At 37.1% G+C, this 19,365-nt stretch overlaps 3 protein-coding genes across 4 annotated transcripts; 1 reads left to right on the top strand and 2 right to left on the bottom strand.

The window, feature by feature from the left end:
* The first annotated feature begins 64 nt into the window (after positions 1-64).
* LOC120012405 (protein NRT1/ PTR FAMILY 3.1-like) lies at positions 65-6,851 on the top strand. Of its 2 annotated transcripts, XM_038863818.1 has the most exons (7): positions 65-2,729; positions 3,009-3,053; positions 3,131-3,265; positions 3,666-3,797; positions 4,725-4,942; positions 5,027-5,586; positions 5,723-6,851. In XM_038863818.1, the coding sequence occupies exons 3-7, from the start codon at positions 3,142-3,144 to the stop codon at positions 6,660-6,662; spliced, it is 1,974 nt and encodes a 657-aa protein (XP_038719746.1). In that variant the 5' UTR covers positions 65-2,729; positions 3,009-3,053; positions 3,131-3,141; the 3' UTR covers positions 6,663-6,851. The 2 variants fall into 2 exon arrangements, with proteins under 2 accessions (XP_038719746.1, XP_038719747.1); XM_038863819.1 differs by having other exon boundaries at positions 3,009-3,265; positions 3,669-3,797.
* A 425-nt stretch (positions 6,852-7,276) lies between these two features.
* On the bottom strand, positions 7,277-8,998 carry LOC120011904 (cytochrome P450 94A1-like). Its single transcript, XM_038863075.1, has one exon. It carries the CDS (start codon positions 8,898-8,900, stop codon positions 7,386-7,388), a length of 1,515 nt encoding a protein of 504 aa, XP_038719003.1. The 5' UTR covers positions 8,901-8,998; the 3' UTR covers positions 7,277-7,385.
* Positions 8,999-10,337: 1,339 nt separating this feature from the next.
* LOC120013782 (cytochrome P450 94A1-like) lies at positions 10,338-12,172 on the bottom strand. Its single transcript, XM_038865713.1, has one exon. It carries the CDS (start codon positions 12,037-12,039, stop codon positions 10,528-10,530), a length of 1,512 nt encoding a protein of 503 aa, XP_038721641.1. The 5' UTR covers positions 12,040-12,172; the 3' UTR covers positions 10,338-10,527.
* Between the last annotated feature and the right edge of the window lie 7,193 nt (positions 12,173-19,365).

Here is a 19,365-nt window from a genome sequence, read left to right as displayed (position 1 = left end):
ATCATCAATAAAATTCTTTTTTTCTTCTAGGAAAAAAACAGCAACAACAGTACCTTCAGAGGTTTATGGCTGATAGTTTTATAAAAAAAGAGATCAGATTATCCCGTCTTGTGAGACTGCAAAAACACGTGAATTTGCCCCAGTTGTCTTCTCTTTTTGTGTTGCCAGATACTGATTTTTTCCCTGAATTCTCTGCCTGTATATGTGTTCTGCGCTATATGGATCACATGCTATACTGAGATTGGTTGGTATAAGTTCAACAGCCTCGTTAACTTGGTTTTGCTCTCATCAATATGGAAGTTAGGTATATATTGCCATTTCGATACATATATTTATGGACATATAAGGTTTAGAACTTAAGTCTTATGTTAAGTAACTGGAGTGTACTCAATAGACTGTTTTCTGCTTATGTTCCATTTTAGTGTCAGATGGGATACCAATGGATCAATTTGCTACCTTCATTGACATGCTGCTCCCATTCTATTCTTATTGATGGCTAGGGAGACTGATCTAAAGATGTTAGATTTCAAGCAAAATCTATAGTGCTGGTGAGAGATTTTCTTTTCAATAGAGCTATCAGGAGCTGGTACATTTCTCTCTTTTTTCCACCATCATTTAGCTTATTCAGTGCGATAAGAATTAACACTCCAGTACTCCACAATTCTTGTCTCTTAAGAAGCAGGCTTCAATTATCTGGTTTCTCATTTTATTTTTTAAGTGCTTCAATTTCAATGATGAGGTAAACTTTTCCTGTGAATTTCATAGGTTTGTGTTTTGAGAACAATATTGTTAGTAGAACTCATGAAATTAAATGAACTTGTTTCTTGTGTAATTCTAGCCTACCTACTCATGTCACATATACTGATGATAACTCGAGTAAAATATTATGAACATTTATATCAGTTTTTCCAAACATTAGCTCTGATATTTAACCCTGGAGTTTATGCTGAAGTCAACTTTTGATATGTGGCACTTCTAGTTTTAAAAGATAAAAAAGCATGAAAGAATTTATTTTCATGGTCTTACATATATTGTCATAAAGTCTTGGATAGAGTAGATGATATCTTGTTTAGAATTTCTGATTTTCCTTTCACAAGAAAAATTCTTTGAGTTTCATGCTAGAACTTTTTACTCCAACTCAAGTTTCGTGAAAGTTGCTCCTTATGCAGGCACTAAACTGATAAGATGGGAATCTAATTGCCCGATGAAAGGAAGTGCACAAAACAGTCACCGGATGACTGGAAATATAGGAAATATTTGTTGCATCCGTGACCTTCCAATAGTGTAGGTTATTATGTATATCTCAACTAAGTCTGCCAAAACAAATGGCAGTACGATTTCCAAAATTACAGTTGCATTTTAAGATCATTTGTTGAATTATCAGAAAATTACCACTGATTACCTTTACATACTAATGTTGACACCTCAGGTAAAGGTGTTAGACCTTGGTTGAGGTTTTTCATATCCTGGCTTGGCTCTGCTAAATCTCTGTGAAGTTCAATTGTATTGATCTTGTTTGCCTTATTTGAAGTATGAGGTCGAATCAGAGTTTGAATTCTTGGCTCGTTTAACATACTTATTTATATAACATTATTGATTTTGGTTCTAATTTGGAACTGAATATTACTTGTCGAATTTGAGTTGGAAATCTATTCTCTAGTTCATCTGTATTTTCAGGGTCAACTCAAACCTGACTCAAGTTGAACTTGAACTTGAACTTGAACTGAACCTGATTGACCTTGATCTACATAATTAGGATGTGATTCACTTGTAGTCATGTCAGTAACTGCATTTTTAACATCTTTAAACTAGGTGAAATTCCAACTCACTTGTGTAATTGTCTAAATTTGAGCAGCTCTTTTACTTCTAGATGAACTGAAACTTGCAGTTCTAGCAGATAACAGTTCCTTCTAAACTGTACTTGGAGAAATGAATCTGATTACGGCTTCATGATTTACCAGTCTTGTGTTAATCCCATCTCTTATGGAACTTCCATGGCAGCAGAAGCTTCGTTTTTCCTGGGAAGGTGAAAGTCACAAATTTGATTACTACATCAATTTGAACCATACGATTACTTTACTATGAAGTCAGGATCACAGACCCAACTTATCCCACCTTTGGTCCCTACTTTGAATAATAGTCGGAAAGTATGTGGGACTGGTAGTCAAGGCACCAATGTGTCACGGACTCCATGAAGAAGTTGGCACTTTCACCTTTTGCAAGCACCTCTTTCTGGTACAGATCTTCTGATTATATGGATTTTGTATTCTAGCATGAACTGCTGCCAAAGATGTTTGATTTCTATTTGGGTTAACGTAAGATGGTGCGTCACTCTTGCAATCTGTGAATCTGCGTAACTACTCTGTCACTATTCTTCAGTGTCTTGGTTGCTGCAGATTATTGCCTCTCCACGAAGTGTCATTGCAGTTTCCAGATGAAGTTCAAAATTGCAATAAAATAGCGTTGCAATTGGTCCATTGGGTCATTATCAAGATGGACTAAAATTAGACTCACACAGACAACAAGGTAATGACTCTCAGCTCTTGCATTACCATCATACCCATTATCTTAACCTGAAAATGATTCTTTTTTTTTGCTCCTGCTACGTTAGGAGATGTGCTGATTTGTTATTCTACGATGGCTGGTCTCATACTGAACGTTAAATATTGTGTGGTGGTGATTCTGAGCACAACATAGAGACGTGGTTGATGAATTGAAGTATTGCTTATGTAAGGGTATATGTATATATTAATCGCATTTCACGTCTTCTACTTCGCATGTTAAGTGTAGGATTAGTTCCGTAACATGTTAAACACGTTTAAACATAAACATATGTTGTTTTTTCAGTTTGTAAATCAAAACTTAGAGATACTTTTGTTATTAATGATACAAAATGCTTGTTATTATGTTAAACTTGGATGTCATATTTTAGTGTTTGTATCAAAACTGAAAATTACCTGATTGCTTCTCAGATTGTGATATCTATGTGTGTGATGAAATGTGGACAGGATAATCTGAAATTTGCACTCCTTATACTCATCTACATGAGGAGAGTAAGTTGTGTTCGCTGCTCAAAATTCATTTTCTGAAGCAAAAGAGTTTCTCTCTTTCTAGATTTTCTTGCAATCAGGCACTGCTGCCATGCATAACACATCCAGAACAAGCAGATTCACAATCTCACGACTCCGACAGAGACTCAAGATTGAGGACCATGATGACCTGTCCAGAATCCCACCCCATCTTGTTGATGGGATTGTCAGTAATGGTATTTGTCATTTTCCTTCTGAATTTTTCTCAAGATTCCTCTTATGGTTTTCAAATGCAGAATGTTATGGTAAAAAAACTACCGTCAAATTAACTGACAAACATGTCAAATTTGATATGCTGTGATTTCCTTGTCCTCTCCATTTCCACTTACTAGTAGCCAGCTAGGAACCAAAACTATTTACTGCTACAAAGACAACCACAATTAGAATAAGGTACATAGTTATGACATAAGATACTGCATCACTTGCCAGTGACACAATTTAGATGGGCCCCATTCCTCCCAAACTCTCTCTCTCTCTCTCTCACACACACACACACTCACTCATAATGTGCCTCATTTGTCCTAACTGCAATTGGCCCATAATATATATACACTACTAGATCTTGCATTATTCTAGCAGGCAATGCACATATGGAGTTAGGCAACAGGAGCATGGCTGAAAATGGAGAGGAGAAAAACAGAGAGCATGATGACAAGAAGAAGAAGAAAAGGCTGCTTGGAGGGATCAAAACAATGCCCTTTATCCTCGGTGTGTTTTCTTTTATAATCTTTCCTTCACAAGTTGAGTCTGCTTATGAACTATGAAGTCACTGATGTAGAATTCTCCCAAAGCATGTTTGTGAAATATATTCATAAAATTTTTTATTGTCTCTCTCACAGACACAGTAGTCGGTCTATATGAAATCTTTTGCTACTATATATGTGAATAATTGTTTGTGCATGAAATTCAAAAACGTGAAAAAGGCATGGTACTACTTACTAGTTACTATCAATTAATAGTTTTTTTTTCCAATTATTTTTTTATTGCCTTCCTGGCTTTTCACTCCTACCATATCATTTTGAGAGTAGATACCATTAAATGACATTGAATTTTACTCATAAAAAAAAATGACAATGTATTTGATGTTGACAAGGAAAAAACAAAATTGAATGACGGGTCGTTGGCTAAGATGGTGAATTTGACCATGATAACTCTTAGCGCAAGCGGGATGAGTGTTTCATTATCACAATTTGTGAGATGAGCTCTTGCTCAGCCCAGCGTGTTTGAATGCCACCATGTGTTATCTCCAGAGTTGGGTCTAGGTCTCAACTGGTCCATGGGGGTTGCAGGGTCTTCCATGTGGTCTGGGGTTTACTAGCTAGTTGTTTGGTGGGCAGCGGGATGAGTTCCACGTTACTAAAAAAAAAAACAAAATAGTCCTTGGTTAACTATAAACTAACTGATATACCTAATACTTACTCCATGGAAGCATAATAAAATAGTTATTTCTTTCAATGATGAATTGCTTGTAATTTAAGATGCTAAACTACGCTGGATGTAGCAGTCTCATTAATCATGTTTCTCATTTTGAAGCATACATATGATGTATGCATATGTGGGCCAGGTTTACAAAGGTATGTGATTATGAAATTAATTACCTAAATTAATACTTGTTTTATTTGTGTTAATGGACAGCAAATGAAGTATGTGACAGATTTGCAACAACTGGGTTTTATGCCAACATGATAACATACCTAACACAGCAGCTCAACTTGCCTTTAGTGAAGGCCTCCAACACTCTAACCAACTTCGGTGGAACCATCAGCGTCACACCTCTAATTGGTGCACTCATTGCTGACTCTTATGCTGGCAGGTTTTGGACCATCACTGTTGGTTCAGTCATCTATGAACTGGTCTCTCTCTCTCTCCCCCTTTATTTCAAAGAATTGAAATTGACTGTATAACTTGGTTAATTAATCTGTATATGTTTGTCACAGGGACTTGTTAGTATGACTTTATCAGCAGTACTACCACATCTTCGTCCACCACCATGTCCAACTCAAGTGAACTGCAAGGAAGCCTCATCAACCCAACTATGGTTCCTATACATCTCCCTCCTCCTCACCTCTCTTGGCACTGGTGGAATTAGGCCTAATGTTGTCACCTTCGCTGCCGACCAAATCGACATGTCCAAATCAAGTGTTCAATCTAGAAGCTGGAACTTCTTCAATTGGTACTACTTCTGTATGGGATTGTCAACTCTCACTGCCTTAACCGTTGTGGTCTATATACAAGACAACGTTGGTTGGGGCTGGGGTCTTGGTATTCCTACCATTGTCTTTGCTTTGTCTATTTTAGCATTTGTATTTGGTGCTCCTCTGTATAATAAATTGAAGCCAGGAGGGAGTCCATTAGTTAGACTGGCTCAAGTGATTGTTGCTGCTGTGAAGAAGAGGAAATCTGTGGTGCCAGAGGACTCAAAGCTCCTGTATGAAAATAGAGAACTTGATGCTGCCATTTCTGTTCATGGAAGACTCCTACACACCAATCAATTCAAGTAAGCAATAGCATTCCTCAACTTCTTCTTTATTCTATATAAACCGAACCATTTGCACTGTTTGTTATTTAAGCGCTGGTTTAGCTAGAGCCCAACTTAAGAGCTTGCAATGGATTTGGCTTGTCTTTGTATGCAGATGGCTGGACAAAGCTGCAATAGTAACAGAATCTGAAGCAATAGGTACAAACCCACCTAATCTATGGAAGCTAGCAACAGTCCACAGAGTGGAGGAGCTAAAATCGATAGTCCGCATGCTGCCTATTTGGGCAGCAGGAATCCTGCTTGTCACAGCAGGATCACATCAATACAGCTTTGTCATCCAACAAGCTCGAACAATGGATCGTCACTTATCCCACTCTTTCCAAATCCCACCAGCCAGTTTATCCATATTTGGCATCCTAACCATGCTCATTGGTCTCGCGCTCTATGAACGCCTTTTCGTTCCCTTTGCTCGTCGATTCACTGGAAACCCATCAGGCATTTCTTGCCTACAAAGGATGGGAATTGGATTCATGGTTAACATCATTGCTACCGTTGTTTCAGCTCTCATTGAGATCAAACGAAAAGCCGTTGCAGCAGAACACAACTTGTTGGATGACCCGCAAGCTGTGATACCAATCAGTGTGTTCTGGTTAATGCCTCAATTTTGCCTCCATGGAGTGGCTGAAGTGTTCATGTCTGTTGGGCACTTGGAGTTTCTCTATGACCAGTCACCGGAAAGCATGAGAAGCACCGCGGCAGCGCTGTATTGGATGGCGATTTCGATGGGGAACTACATTGGTACGCTACTGGTTTCTCTGGTGCACAAGTATACAGGAAGTGAGAACAATTGGTTGCCTGATTGGAATCTCAATAGGGGAAGATTGGAGTACTATTTCTTGCTTGTGAGTGGTATTCAAGTTATAAATTTAGTGTATTATGTGATATGTGCTTGGTTTTATACTTACAAGCCCATAGAAGAGATTACCATCAAGGAAGAACAAGATGATGAAGAAGATAAGATTCCTCATAAGAGATTGAGTGATGCTAATAGAAATGGAGATGTGGAGCTTGCAATTAATAGAGAGAGTGAATAGGTTATTGCACTCTTCTTTTTTTTTTTTTTTAATATCCGAGGGAATCCTAACTCAGCTTGTTACTTTGTAATAGTTAGGTCAAATCCAAACCTCGGGTCACCAGGGTTATTGTACTTCTATTTGGAAAATCTAATAATGTTATTATGCACCAGTGAAATGAAATCTCTTTGAATGCATTTAGAAGATTAATTTGTTATAGGGTTTTTGATGCCTCCAATTCCTTGCAATTCTTCATTCCCTCCATTATTTATATCTCAAATATATTATTGGCATGGCTAAAAACACAAACTAGAAATGCATTCGGCCCAATGGGTCGATATAGAAAACATCAATTAGGCCTGCCCACAAATCTTTCTTTGGCCTTGAACTTCAATCCACCCTTCATCCATCCTGACAGTCAATGATAACAAGATCTCGCGACACTTGTCCTTATCTTACACGTCCAATTTAAAAGATCAAATAAAATTACATAATTTTTTTTTTAATTTTTTTAAGCTTATAAGCTAATGTATCTGAACTGATGTTTAATAGAACGGCTGCCCCCAGTTAAAACCCAGTGGATTTTACCCATTTTTTTGGCATCACCTATCTGTTGACTGCTTCTTATAAATATATTCTCCTAATTTAAAAATATTTATTAGCTATCTACATAATTTATTTTACAAGTTATTTAAATTCATTAAAAATATATAAAACATAATGTCGATAATAACACATCAATTATTAATAATTAGCCGTAGCCACAAATCTTTCCTTCACCCTCACATGCAACCCACCCTTCATCCTAAGAGTCAAAGATAGCAAATGTTCCGGACACTTGTCCTTATCTTGAACGTCCATTTCAAACCGTTCAATGATCGACGCTGCAATCGACTTCATCTGAATATAAGCCAAGTCTTTCCCCAAGCATATTCTTGGACCGGCATGAAATACCGGATACCGAAACGAGCTGTCCTGCCGATACATCCCGTTCTCCAACCACCTCTCTGGGCGGTACACGCGGCAGTCCTTCCCCCAGATGCTCTCCATCCTCCCCATCGAGTATGCACTATACGAAACAAACCAACCCTTCCCGACAACCATACCGCCTGGTAGTATATCGTCGTTTAGGCACGCTTTGGAATCGACCGGTACAGGTGGGTACAACCTCATTGATTCCGATATTGCAGCGTGCAAATATTGCATGTCTCGGAGCTCGTCGAAACTATAAGTATCGCCGATATTTTTCCCGTATCGCTCCCGAATCATCTCTAATTCATTCCATATTTTTTCCTCAACATCCTTATTTGAGGCGAGTAGCCAAAAGAACCAGCTCAGAGCAGACGACGTCGTGTCTCGGCCGGCAAGAATGAAACTTATGATGATATCTCGGAGAAAGTTGGGCGAGTTTTCATTGCTCACAACGAACCGGGAGAGCAAGTCTTCATCTTTCTTCTCACTTCGTTCCTCCATCCTGGACCGTATGATCTCATCGGCGAATTCATGGACGATCCTGATTGAATTCCTCAGTGTTCTCTCAGAACCCAGATTGAAAAATTTCTTGAATTTGTACAGTAATGGAAATACATACATGAACCTCCCTGAACTAAGCATGGCAGCATCTTCAAAAGCACGCATGAATTCACCACCGGCAGTTCCATCCCCTCCAAGACAAGCCGGATCGACATTGAAAGCAAGTTTACATATGTTGTCAAACGCAAATCTCTCCAACATATCCTGCAAATCCAAAACTTGTCCTGTTTCCCCTGCTTTTGCGAAAATCGGAACCAATCTGGTCGAAATCTCGACCTTAACATTCTCCATAACAAAATTCCGAAGTGAATTTGTAGTAAATTCATGGACAGCAGTTTTTCTCTGAATCTTCCACAAATCCCCATCTGAATTGAAGATTCCACGACCCAGAAAGTCCTCCAAGAGCATGATGAATCTGTCTCCTTTTGGGTAGTTTTCGAATTGGGTTTTGAGAAAGTGTTCGACCACCGCCGGGCTCGCCGTGATGACACCATGGACTTTTCCAGGACGCTTGAAGAAGGCGGTATTGTTGGGACAGTCAATTAGTACTTCGGTAGTCCAGTCGAGGTACCGGAACCGGTTTCTGACGAATTCAGGGAGCACTCCGACAATTGGGTAGTTTTTGAAGCCTGTTTTGGGTGTGGCTTTTGATCGTGAAGTGCTGATAAGGTAGAGTGAAAGAACGAACAAGAGGAGGAAAGAAAGGAAGTAGAAGAGTAGTTCCATGGGTTGTTAGATGGTTCTGTATGCCTGGAGATAAGAAAACAGAGTACATGGGGATGTGGGACTGATTTGTGGTTTGATATGATATAAAGTGAAGAAAGAAGACAATATAGCATACGTCGAAGGAGAGAGGAAAAGGAAGCGAGATTCCTTTTCAAAAATGGTTTCTTTGTTTAATTAATTAACAAAAGAGGTATGTGAATTAGGGATTTAATTTTGCATTTTCTTTTATAAGGGAAGATAATCAATGGCATCATAAACACAAACTATATCTAAAACGGCCAAATATAACATTTGATCTATCAATTATACATCAAGTTTCACTTTCGTCCATAAATTTTTTTTCTCTTAACTTCATTCTTCAATTATTGAAAGATATTTATTTTGTCATTCAAGTGAAAGAGTAGTCCGAAAAATTCAACGGGACACCTATTTGACATATTGGAGTAATCCTAGTTGTCAATTTTTGACAAATGTGAACAATATTATCCCTCAACTATTAATGTCTAACACACTTTTAGTGCTTAAAGTATACAACAAAATAGTTTAGAGATTTTGAAAAATTAGGTATTTGGGGATTTTGTGAGATGACACATGTAAAATTTAAGTCAAGTGGGTATTATGTATTTAAGTTGTTATTGATCCAAATAAATAATAAAATAAAGATAAATTATTAAAATTAATACAAATAAATCCCAAATTTATGTAAACCCCAAACCCTAAATGTTTTTTAATTCAAGACGCTTTTAGAAACAAAACACCGAATTTCTCTCACCCGCTTTCTCTACTTCTCGCATTCCCTACGATCTTCACTCCAACCGCTTTCTACTTCTCTCATTATTTGCGATCTTATCTCCACTTCTTCCCAATCATTTGTTCATAACATGGTCTTTGTTGTGTTTGGTAGCAATTTATGCAATATTTGTTGCGGCCAGCATGAGTTCAAGAAGAAAGAGTTGTTTGCGAGTGCACAGGGTCTTTGGTCTCTGCTCGAAGTCACCGTCACAAGTTGACGTCAAATCACCGGCGAGAGTCCTTGTCGTAATCCATTGTTTCTGTCGTAACGGTTTAGGATGATGAGAAAGAAGAGGAAGAGAGAGGGAAAGAAGATATGGGGTATTATCATCAGTTCAGATCATATTAAGGGTATAAGTGAAAAATTGTAACAAAAAAATTTGAGAATTTTTTAATGTCATTTAAATAAATTGACTGCACGAAAGAGTCCAAATCTATCCAAATGATCAAAGTTGAACAATTTTTTTTTTTTTATGATTGACTTGGAATGTTTGATCTTTCGCTGATTAAAATGATAATTTTTGTATCTTTTGGTGGTCAAAAATTTAATTAATCATCAATTGTGTCTCAAAAAATTAAATGCGAATCCTATTAATAAAATTAAACACTAAAATACTCAATTTATATATTTCATGCAAGTTTGTAAGCCAATTAATTTACCAGTCAAGTATCACACTCAAACTCAAACCTAGACAGATTAAAACTGAGTAAATAAAACAATCTGACAGTTTTGACCAGTATTTACATTTAAAGAGAAATTAATAAGTGCAAATTTTATTTGGATTAAAAAAAAAAACTAGAAATGCATTCGGCCCATTGGGCCGACATAGAAACATCAATTAGGCCTGCCCACAAATCTTTCTTTGGCCTTGAACTGCAATCCACCCTTCATCCTGAGAGTCAATGATAGCAAGGGCTCGCGACACTTGTCCTTATCTTGTACGTCCAATTCAAACCTCTCAATGATCGACGATGCAATCGCCTTCATCTGAACATAAGCCAAATCTTTCCCCAAACATATTCTCGGACCGGCATGAAATACCGGAAACCGAAACGAGCTCTCCTGCCGATACATCTCATTCTCCAACCACCTCTCTGGGCGGTAATCGCGGCAGTCCTTGCCCCAAACACTCTCCATCCTCCCCATCGCATAGGTGTGATAAGTAACAAACCAGTCCTTCCTGATAAACGTACCGTCCAGGAGGATATCGTCTTTTAGGCACGACTTTGTATCGAGCGGTACAGGTGGGTACAACCTCATTGACTCCGATATTGCTGCATGTAAATAGTGCATGTCTCGGATTGCATCATAATTATAAGTATCGCCGATATTCTTCCCGTATCGCTTCCGAATCGTTTCCAGCTCGTTCAATATATTTTCCTCAACATCCTTATTTGATGCCAGAAGCCAGAAAAACCAAGTCAGTGCAGAAGAAGTTGTGTCTCGGCCGGCAAGAATGAAACTTATAACGACATCTCGGAGAAACTCGGGGGAGTTCTCGTTATCCACAATAAACCGGGAAAGCAAGTCTTCATCTTTTCTCTCCTCATTTCTTTGTTCCAACCTGGACCGTATTATCTCATCAGCAAAATCATGGACGATCTTGATCGAATTCCTCAGCGATCTCTCTGAACCCCAATTGATAAACCTCTTGAATTTCCACAAAATCGGGAATGGATACATGAACCTCCCTGAACTAATCTGTGCAGCATCTTCAAAAGCATGCATGAATTCACTACCTGCAGTTCCATCCCCACCAAGACAACCGGGATCGACATTGAACGCGAGTTTGCATATACTGTCAAATGCAAACCTCTCCAACATGTCCTGTAAATCCAGAACTTGTCCTGTCTCTCCTGCCTTTGCAATCATGGGAATCAATCTCGTGAAAATCTCAATCCTAGCATTTTCCACAGAAAAATTCCGTAGTGACCTCGTATTGAATTCATGAACAGCAGTTTTTCTCTGAAATTTCCACAGATCTCCATCAGAATTAAAGATTCCATGACCCAGAAAATCCTTCAAGAATATGATAAACCTTTTCTCTCCTTTTGGGTAGTTCTCGAAATTGGTCTTGAGAATGTATTCGACAACATCCGGGTTCGCCGTTAACACACCGTGGATTCTTGACGGACGATATAAGACGGCAGTGGTATTGGGGGAGATGGCTAGTACTTCGGTTGTCCAGTCGAGGAACCGGGATCGATTTTTCAAGAAATCAGGCATGGCTCCCACAATTGGGTAAGTTCTGAATCCTGTTTTGGTGTTGGGTTTTGAAGCGTTGATTAAGTAGAGAGAAAGAAGAAACAAGAAGGGGACAGCTAGGAAGCAGAGGAGAAGTTCCATGGCTTAAGCTTAATTTGACTGTGGAGGAGCTCTGTTAAAAGATAAGAAAACAGAGTCCATGGATAAATACTGAAGAACAAAGAAAATATCATATTTATTTCCATAAAATAAAAGCTATTAATTTGGTGAAGAATTTCACAGATTGTTTTGATTCATTGCATATATTTATTATTTGTAATATTCACAAAAAGTATATTTTCTCTATCTAAATCATTCTTGAGATGAAAAATATTTTGATTTATTGCATATATTTATTATTTGTAATATTCACAATAAGTATATTTTCTCTATTTAAATCATTCTTGAGATGAAAAATATACAACAATAGTAAAAAAGAAAATATAATAGTGGGTTTGGCTTGACTGTTTTCCATGTGTTTTCTATTTTCCTTTTCCAGAAAACAGAAAAATGGTCTGAAAACATGTTTGGATAGAAATGGAAAATGACTAGAAATTAGAAAACATATTTTCCATTGTTAGAAAATTTCCTTTATCAAGCTCAATCTTATCTAGAGCTATTTACATCAATTCATATTGCACGACTAATGTTCGTTCACATAAAAAGAAATTTTTTTTAAAAAAATACCGTTGACATACATGTTTCATATTAAAATTAAATTTTGAATACACATATGTCTAACCTATAAGATTATCAACATGTTTCACGACACACTATCAGATCAAGACTATGGAAGTACAGGTGTTAACAGGCCCCACACAGAAGGCACAAATCAAGCTCACACAGAGGCAAACTATTAAGCTCACATAGGAGCAGACTAAGCCCACACACTTCCTTATAAATATTCAGAGGAGGTAAGACTAGAACCCATGACCTGAAGTCAGGGACATTCAAAAGAATAATGCTTGAGACCCTCAAAAAGTGATCCCCAAAAGACCCCCATTTAATGTAGAGTGTTGGATGTGAAGTGGGCCCTACATGTGTGTTTTTAATCAATGGATATTTTAATATCACATAGATTTGGGGGACTTTTGGGGATCAAATTTTGGGGGTCTCTAACATTGTCCCATTCAAAATCATTGCCACTCAACCAATGTCTCGTTTGCATATTGTTATCGAACCTTAGGCATACATAAAAATAAGTTAAAAATATAATCTTCTATATCTGCATTTTTTTTAATCAAACTCAATCTTATTGGCAATTTGGCATCTATTTACATCAATTCATAAATATCAGTAATTCGTCCACATAAAAAGGAAATCACCCCAAAAACCACTTTTCTCGACTCTCGAAACCTCCAACTTCTACTATTTGGGAATTAGTCGTAGGGCACGTACCCACAAAACTTTCCTTCACCCTCACTTAAACCGTTAAACGGTTAAACCCATGCATGTAATCCTAAGAGTCGAAGATAGCATATATATGTTCGGGACACTTGTCCTTATCTTGCACGTTCATTTCAAGCCGTTCAATGATCGACGCTGCAATCGACTTCATCTGAATATTCTCGGACTGGCATTAAATATCGGAAGCCGAAACAAGCTCTCTTGCTGATACATCCCGTTCTCCAACCACCTCTGTGGGCGGTACACACGGCAGTTCTTAGCCCATATACTCTCCATCCTCCCCATCGCGTATGCATGATACGAAACAAACCCGCCCTTCCCGACAACCATACCGCCTGGTAGTATATCGTCGTTTGGGTACAAGCTCTAGTGCATGTCTCGGAGCTCATCGAAACTTTAAGTATCGCCGTTATTCTTTCTGTGATTGACTTATCATGAATGGCTTGTTAGGGTTGATGAATCTTAAGATTCTTAACGGTGAATCTGGTTGAATGCTTCCAATTTGCATCAGTTTCTAATGCAAAGCCCATATCTAAACTGGATCAGTTTATGTCATGAACTGGAGTATAACTAACTTGGCCCATATGCGAGTGATGGGACAGAATCTAGTCATCAGTGATGACTGATGGGCTTGGGCTGTAACTACAAGGATTTGCACTTCATATGGGCCTGTGGCAATATCTATGAGTCTATGAGTCGATCTAAATAAAGCAATAAAAGCTTATATTATTTCCATCGCTAATTATTCTGCAGTGTAAACATAACATGGGATTGATGCTTTGGTCATAGCTAGGTATGACTCAATTGGACCAAGATTCCGAAAACCTTGTTCTTGACCTGGGCCGAGATAAGCAAATTTGGGCCAGATGTACCTAACGAGGAAATACTATGTTAGAGTTGCTCATGGCCCATTGGGCCAAGAAAATATGTAGCTTATTAATGCGTACAATCCTCCAAATACTGTGTTATTTGACTATAATTAGATGTATTCTTTTCTTTCATTATGCTATTGATTAATGTAAAAGACAAACCAAGAACACAAAAGTCTCCTATACATCGTTATAATTTGAGAGGGATGAGATGAAAGAGAGGTGAAAATAAGAGGAGGAGAGAGATTTGAATCAATCCATTTGAGGTATTGTCGACATTTTGGGTTTAAGGCCCACGTGACTTTTTTCCTTCAAAAGACGCCTCAAGTGATTGAGGTTGGACTCACACTTATAAAAAAGTCGTTGGTTTACACCAACTTAATGTGAGACTTTTACAAGTCTTAACACTCTCAAGCACTTGTGGCATTGGTTATGCGAAACAAAATAAGTGGACTATACAAGAAGTCATTAGGATCGAGACAATATATGCTCCTATATCATGTTATAATTTGAGAGAATTTGAGAGGGATGAGAAGTATAAGAATGGGGCGAGAGATATTTGGCCCAATCTACTTGAGATATTGTCAACACTCTAGCCTAAGGCTCGCGTGGCTTTATCTTTCAAAAACCATCTCAAGTGTTTGAAATTAGACTCACACTTATAAATCACAACGTTGGTTTACACCAAATCGATATAAGGTTTTTTTACAAGTCTTAATTAGCATACATCATCTTCTTTATATGTATTCAACTAATACAGAGACTTTAATGTTGTTTTTTTTTTGTTAGGTGAAGTTCTGTCTCAACTAATTAAAAGTGGAGGGAGGGGGAATGTGGAGAAACGTAGCCGTGAATTTCCTTGGTGTACATGTGTTTGATAAATTAAAGCATGATATGATGATGATGGTGAACACTAATAATCCAATTAATCCACAAAAGAGGAACAAAGCAGGCAGGCAGGCAGTAGTTGTTACGTATTAAAAAATCTAAACAAAAGTTGAAACATGTGTGCTTAATTATTTCTTACCACATACAACATAACATATATTCTTTGTAATGCTAGTGACTAGCTAATTAACATCACTAAGGAATAATTAACTTGGTTCCTTGACATTTTGTTTGGTATAATTGCTTACAGGAAGGCGTACCAATGCGTGGATTCCACTATAACTTTAACTGGGCAACCCAAATTAATCTTCCATTAATTCTTAGTGCAATGTGACATTACCATATATTGTTAATTGCCAAGCAAATTAGTTAGCTTTTCAGGAGTCGATATCATCAGAAGTCTAGTTTGTAGATATATATGAGAATATGTACCACTTGAGCGATAGTCTAGTTTGTGAATCTCTTTGGAACCAAACCTTATGACCTCAGGAAGTTTTGAGTTCGATTCCTGCTGAGAGTAATATTCTTCTGGCCATGCATTATGTTTTGACCTAATAACTTACTCTGTCATCAGGTGAAAAACTAATATGCGCACAGGTCTTACGACCCAAGATTAAACCCATATCATATGTTTAAATGGCAAACGTATACGGTGTCTTTGTCAATACAATTTGTGGCAGCAGTCCAAAGTGGGGTGTGGAAAAATGTAGATGTTTTTGGGGTGATTGTGAAGACAACAATGATGATAAAATATATTATTTGGTGACATCATTTTATGGTTAGGTACATATGTAAAACAATGCGTAGAAAAATGAATTGCATTGTACATGTCAACTTTTTGTTGTCAATCTCCACGTTTAAATATACTTTGCAGCCTCTGACGACTACGCTCAATTAAGATAGAAGATTAACAAATTGATCATTAATAGTACTCTCTAATTAGTGGGTGCATGCCTGACTACATCAAAGATTTTGTATACGCAATACACTAGCTTAATTTGTATTGTCTGCAAAAACTACCATATAAAAACAGTACTGTAATATTCTTAGAAGTTTAATACTGAAATTAAAAATTTCTTATAAATGGAGTTTTTGATATTGAAATTAAAAATTTCTTTTAACATTCTTCCTCAATTGGGCACTTAGAGATCATATATGATAAGCGGTTTTGTCTTGTAATTTTGCTTCGAATTAGTTGGCGTACCATGTGTTGTGGTACTAAGTGTGGTGTAATTTTTTGGCTCTAAATTGATATGTCTGAAGCTGTTGTATGGATAGCATGCTTGAAACAATGGGCTGAATTCTTTTCCTGGACTAGACGTTCGAGGAAACCCAAGACCTGCCCGGACTGGAGTCTCACTTTAAGTTATGAGATAGTTCCTATAAATATTTTAATTTGTAGGATTTCATGATAGAGAGTTGTATTGAGTTGTAAACACTGCGAGAGTATCGTCTAGAGTCAGAGAGGGGTTTGAGAGTGTGAAAGTCCGAGAGAAAGAGGTTTGGGTTAGTTCTTGAGTTTAAAAGCTCATCTTTTTTGTAAATCTTCTTCATATTAGTTAAATTCTTCGTTGTTCTTTGTTCGAAGACGTACGTAAATTGTGTCGAACCTCATTAAATCTTGTGTCTTATTTCTCACTCTCTTTTTTTGCAAATTTTCTATACTCAATTTTTGTCAATTTAATTCATAACACTAAGTATTGACGGGTAATTTCTACTTCATGGTTCTTTCCCCTCTTGGGATTTTGTAGGTTCCCTTGTTATCCCTTTGAGATATATTAATTCTCTTGTATTCCCCTTGGGATTTTGTGGAGTTTCTTTTTATTGGGAGTTTTTACAATGTACGTAAGTTGTGTCGAACCACATTGCATGATTAATATATATATATATATATATGAAAAATTCTTCTATACGCACTTAAAATACGAATTTAAAATGTAAACCTATGTATTTATCATTGATTTGAAACACGTCGGACCGAAAGTAACGGGACTCACTTATCATTTAACTCTTCATATTCCTAAAAGGTGGTTTGGACTTTAAATGCGTTCCTCTATATATATATATCAATAGTGCAAATATTACACCTAGTCCGCATCGTCCTAAAGACCACTTAAATCAACTATTTTGGTCCAACTTATAAAGCCAATATAATTGCCTTTCCATCCCATGCATACTTTCTTAGTTTCTTTAGAAAAAGCAATTCCACCCATATACATATACACTTGTAGTGATAATATAAAAGAAAAAGAAAAGGTATTGTCGTCATCAATAGCCATACCATGCAAAAATTGGTGAATCTCCATCGATGAAAGCCTGTATAAACCATTTTTTGAATCATGGATCGATGAAGAATGATTGAATCATGCATGCAATGAGACTATTGAGAGTCCCTTTTAGCAACTTTAGATCCTTGTCTTTTCTTACCAGATGATCACCTTGTCTCCCACACGCAAAAGCTCCATCGATCGATCATCGAAAAGGATCCAATCATTCATTTTTAAGTACAATTGACGACCATTTGCTTTGATTAGCCACATATAATTAAGAAAAAAAGCAGTATAAAGCATTGGATTTGACTGGCTAGTTCCAACCTGGCTAGCTAAAGAGTACTATATTACACATAACTTGAAGAATTGAATCTTTGACCAGGATTCAATTCAAGTTTGAAAGATTGCAATGTTGCATTGTGTTTGTATCAATCACAACTTTTGCTTCAAAGATTGCCACATATTGGGTGTTCTGTTTGGTTCATTTCCCAAAAAAATAACATAAAAAATAGGGCATTATGGAAAGAACAAATGAAAAAGAAATGTGATAAAAAGGTTTAGAAACCTTTTTTAAAATTATATATATTTGGATTTTTTTTTAAGGGACAAACAACTTGCTTGGTAGATGAGATAAAATTGTTTCGACAAAATATGACATCAAAAGAGAAAAGCTTGATGAGAAAAGAACGGTGAGACGGTGTCGTTTCCCCTGCAAAAAGAAAGACCCAATGAAGAGTAAGTCAAGGTTTGACCATGCAAAAGTTTCTGAAAATGAAAAGGAGAGCTTTGAGTGCACGAGTGCTAGTGGTGCTTTTTTTTCCCCAGTGAAGGAATTTGTTTCTTTCTTGCAATATAAAAGCAACTATTCATGTAAAGTACTTGACAATTAATCATAAATTTAGCGAACGATTATTAGCTAAAAGGGGTGGAAATTAAAGTTTTTAAAAAACTAATTATTAATTGTCAAGACTCAAATGCACAATGAAAAGACTTATTGTTTTAAAAAAATGTATAACCTAAAACAACACGATATAGTAAGGGTCTAAACCCGGGCCTTTAGACCCACATGCATAAAAGTTTCACATCTGACGACATGGTAAGTTGTACTGAAGCCCAACATGTGGCAACAAGCGTATTACTTTCGGTGGAAATCGAACTCAAAACCTCCTGAGATCATATGATTTGGTTTTAGAGAGATTTATCAACTAACTAACATCCACGTGGTCAGACAACTTATTTAAGATAGCCACTGCATCCTATTCTTGTCCACTGGTTCATAAGTAATGTCTTATTAGTATCATTAGTACTAGTGTAAGATCGATGAAGTTGAAAATTCACAGCTTAGCCTAGGCTTTAATTCTGTTAATTCACTTGTTAGGTTTGAGAGAAATAAAGTCGTGCGGGTCTAATGTATCTACGAAAACCGGACAACCCAAAAACGGATAATATAGATAAGGAACCATCCACAAACTAATTAAAGGAGCAAACTAGCTGCACCCCATCTCATCGTCACCTTCTCTATAATTTCTCCCTAGTGGAATCTCACACACATCCTACTCTTGAACGTCCCTGTAAGAAACCAACCATGGAAAAGAAAAAGACACGTAAAATAAAGAACTAACGCCTAACAAAATCTCCAACACTAGGTACTCCACTGTCGCGAGCTAGCTGGCTAGCTTGTACTCTCCTAACTATTTCATTTTGAATATTCATTTCCTATTTTTGCTGAAGCAGGTTTTAACATATACATATACATATACCTCCTCTAATTTTCACTTATAGGCTGTAGGGTGTAGGTAGCAAACCATGTATAGTTGGTTGGTGCAATTGTTTTGTTGCACCATTTTTTGTCGGGTTGTCGTATATGTCTATGTTGCAAAGCAAAACATGAGAATATAGCATTTGGTTTATGGTGGTGGCTCCACCTTGTCCAATTATTACACTAAAAACGACATATATATATTGTAGGTTTTTTTGTACAAATTAAACAGGGT

This window comes from Tripterygium wilfordii, chromosome 13 (assembly GCF_013401445.1).
Source record: "Tripterygium wilfordii isolate XIE 37 chromosome 13, ASM1340144v1, whole genome shotgun sequence".
NCBI lineage: Eukaryota > Viridiplantae > Streptophyta > Magnoliopsida > Celastrales > Celastraceae > Tripterygium > Tripterygium wilfordii.
The sequence above is the reverse complement of the archived record's forward strand: the minus strand, read 5'-3'. Positions and strand labels throughout refer to the sequence as shown.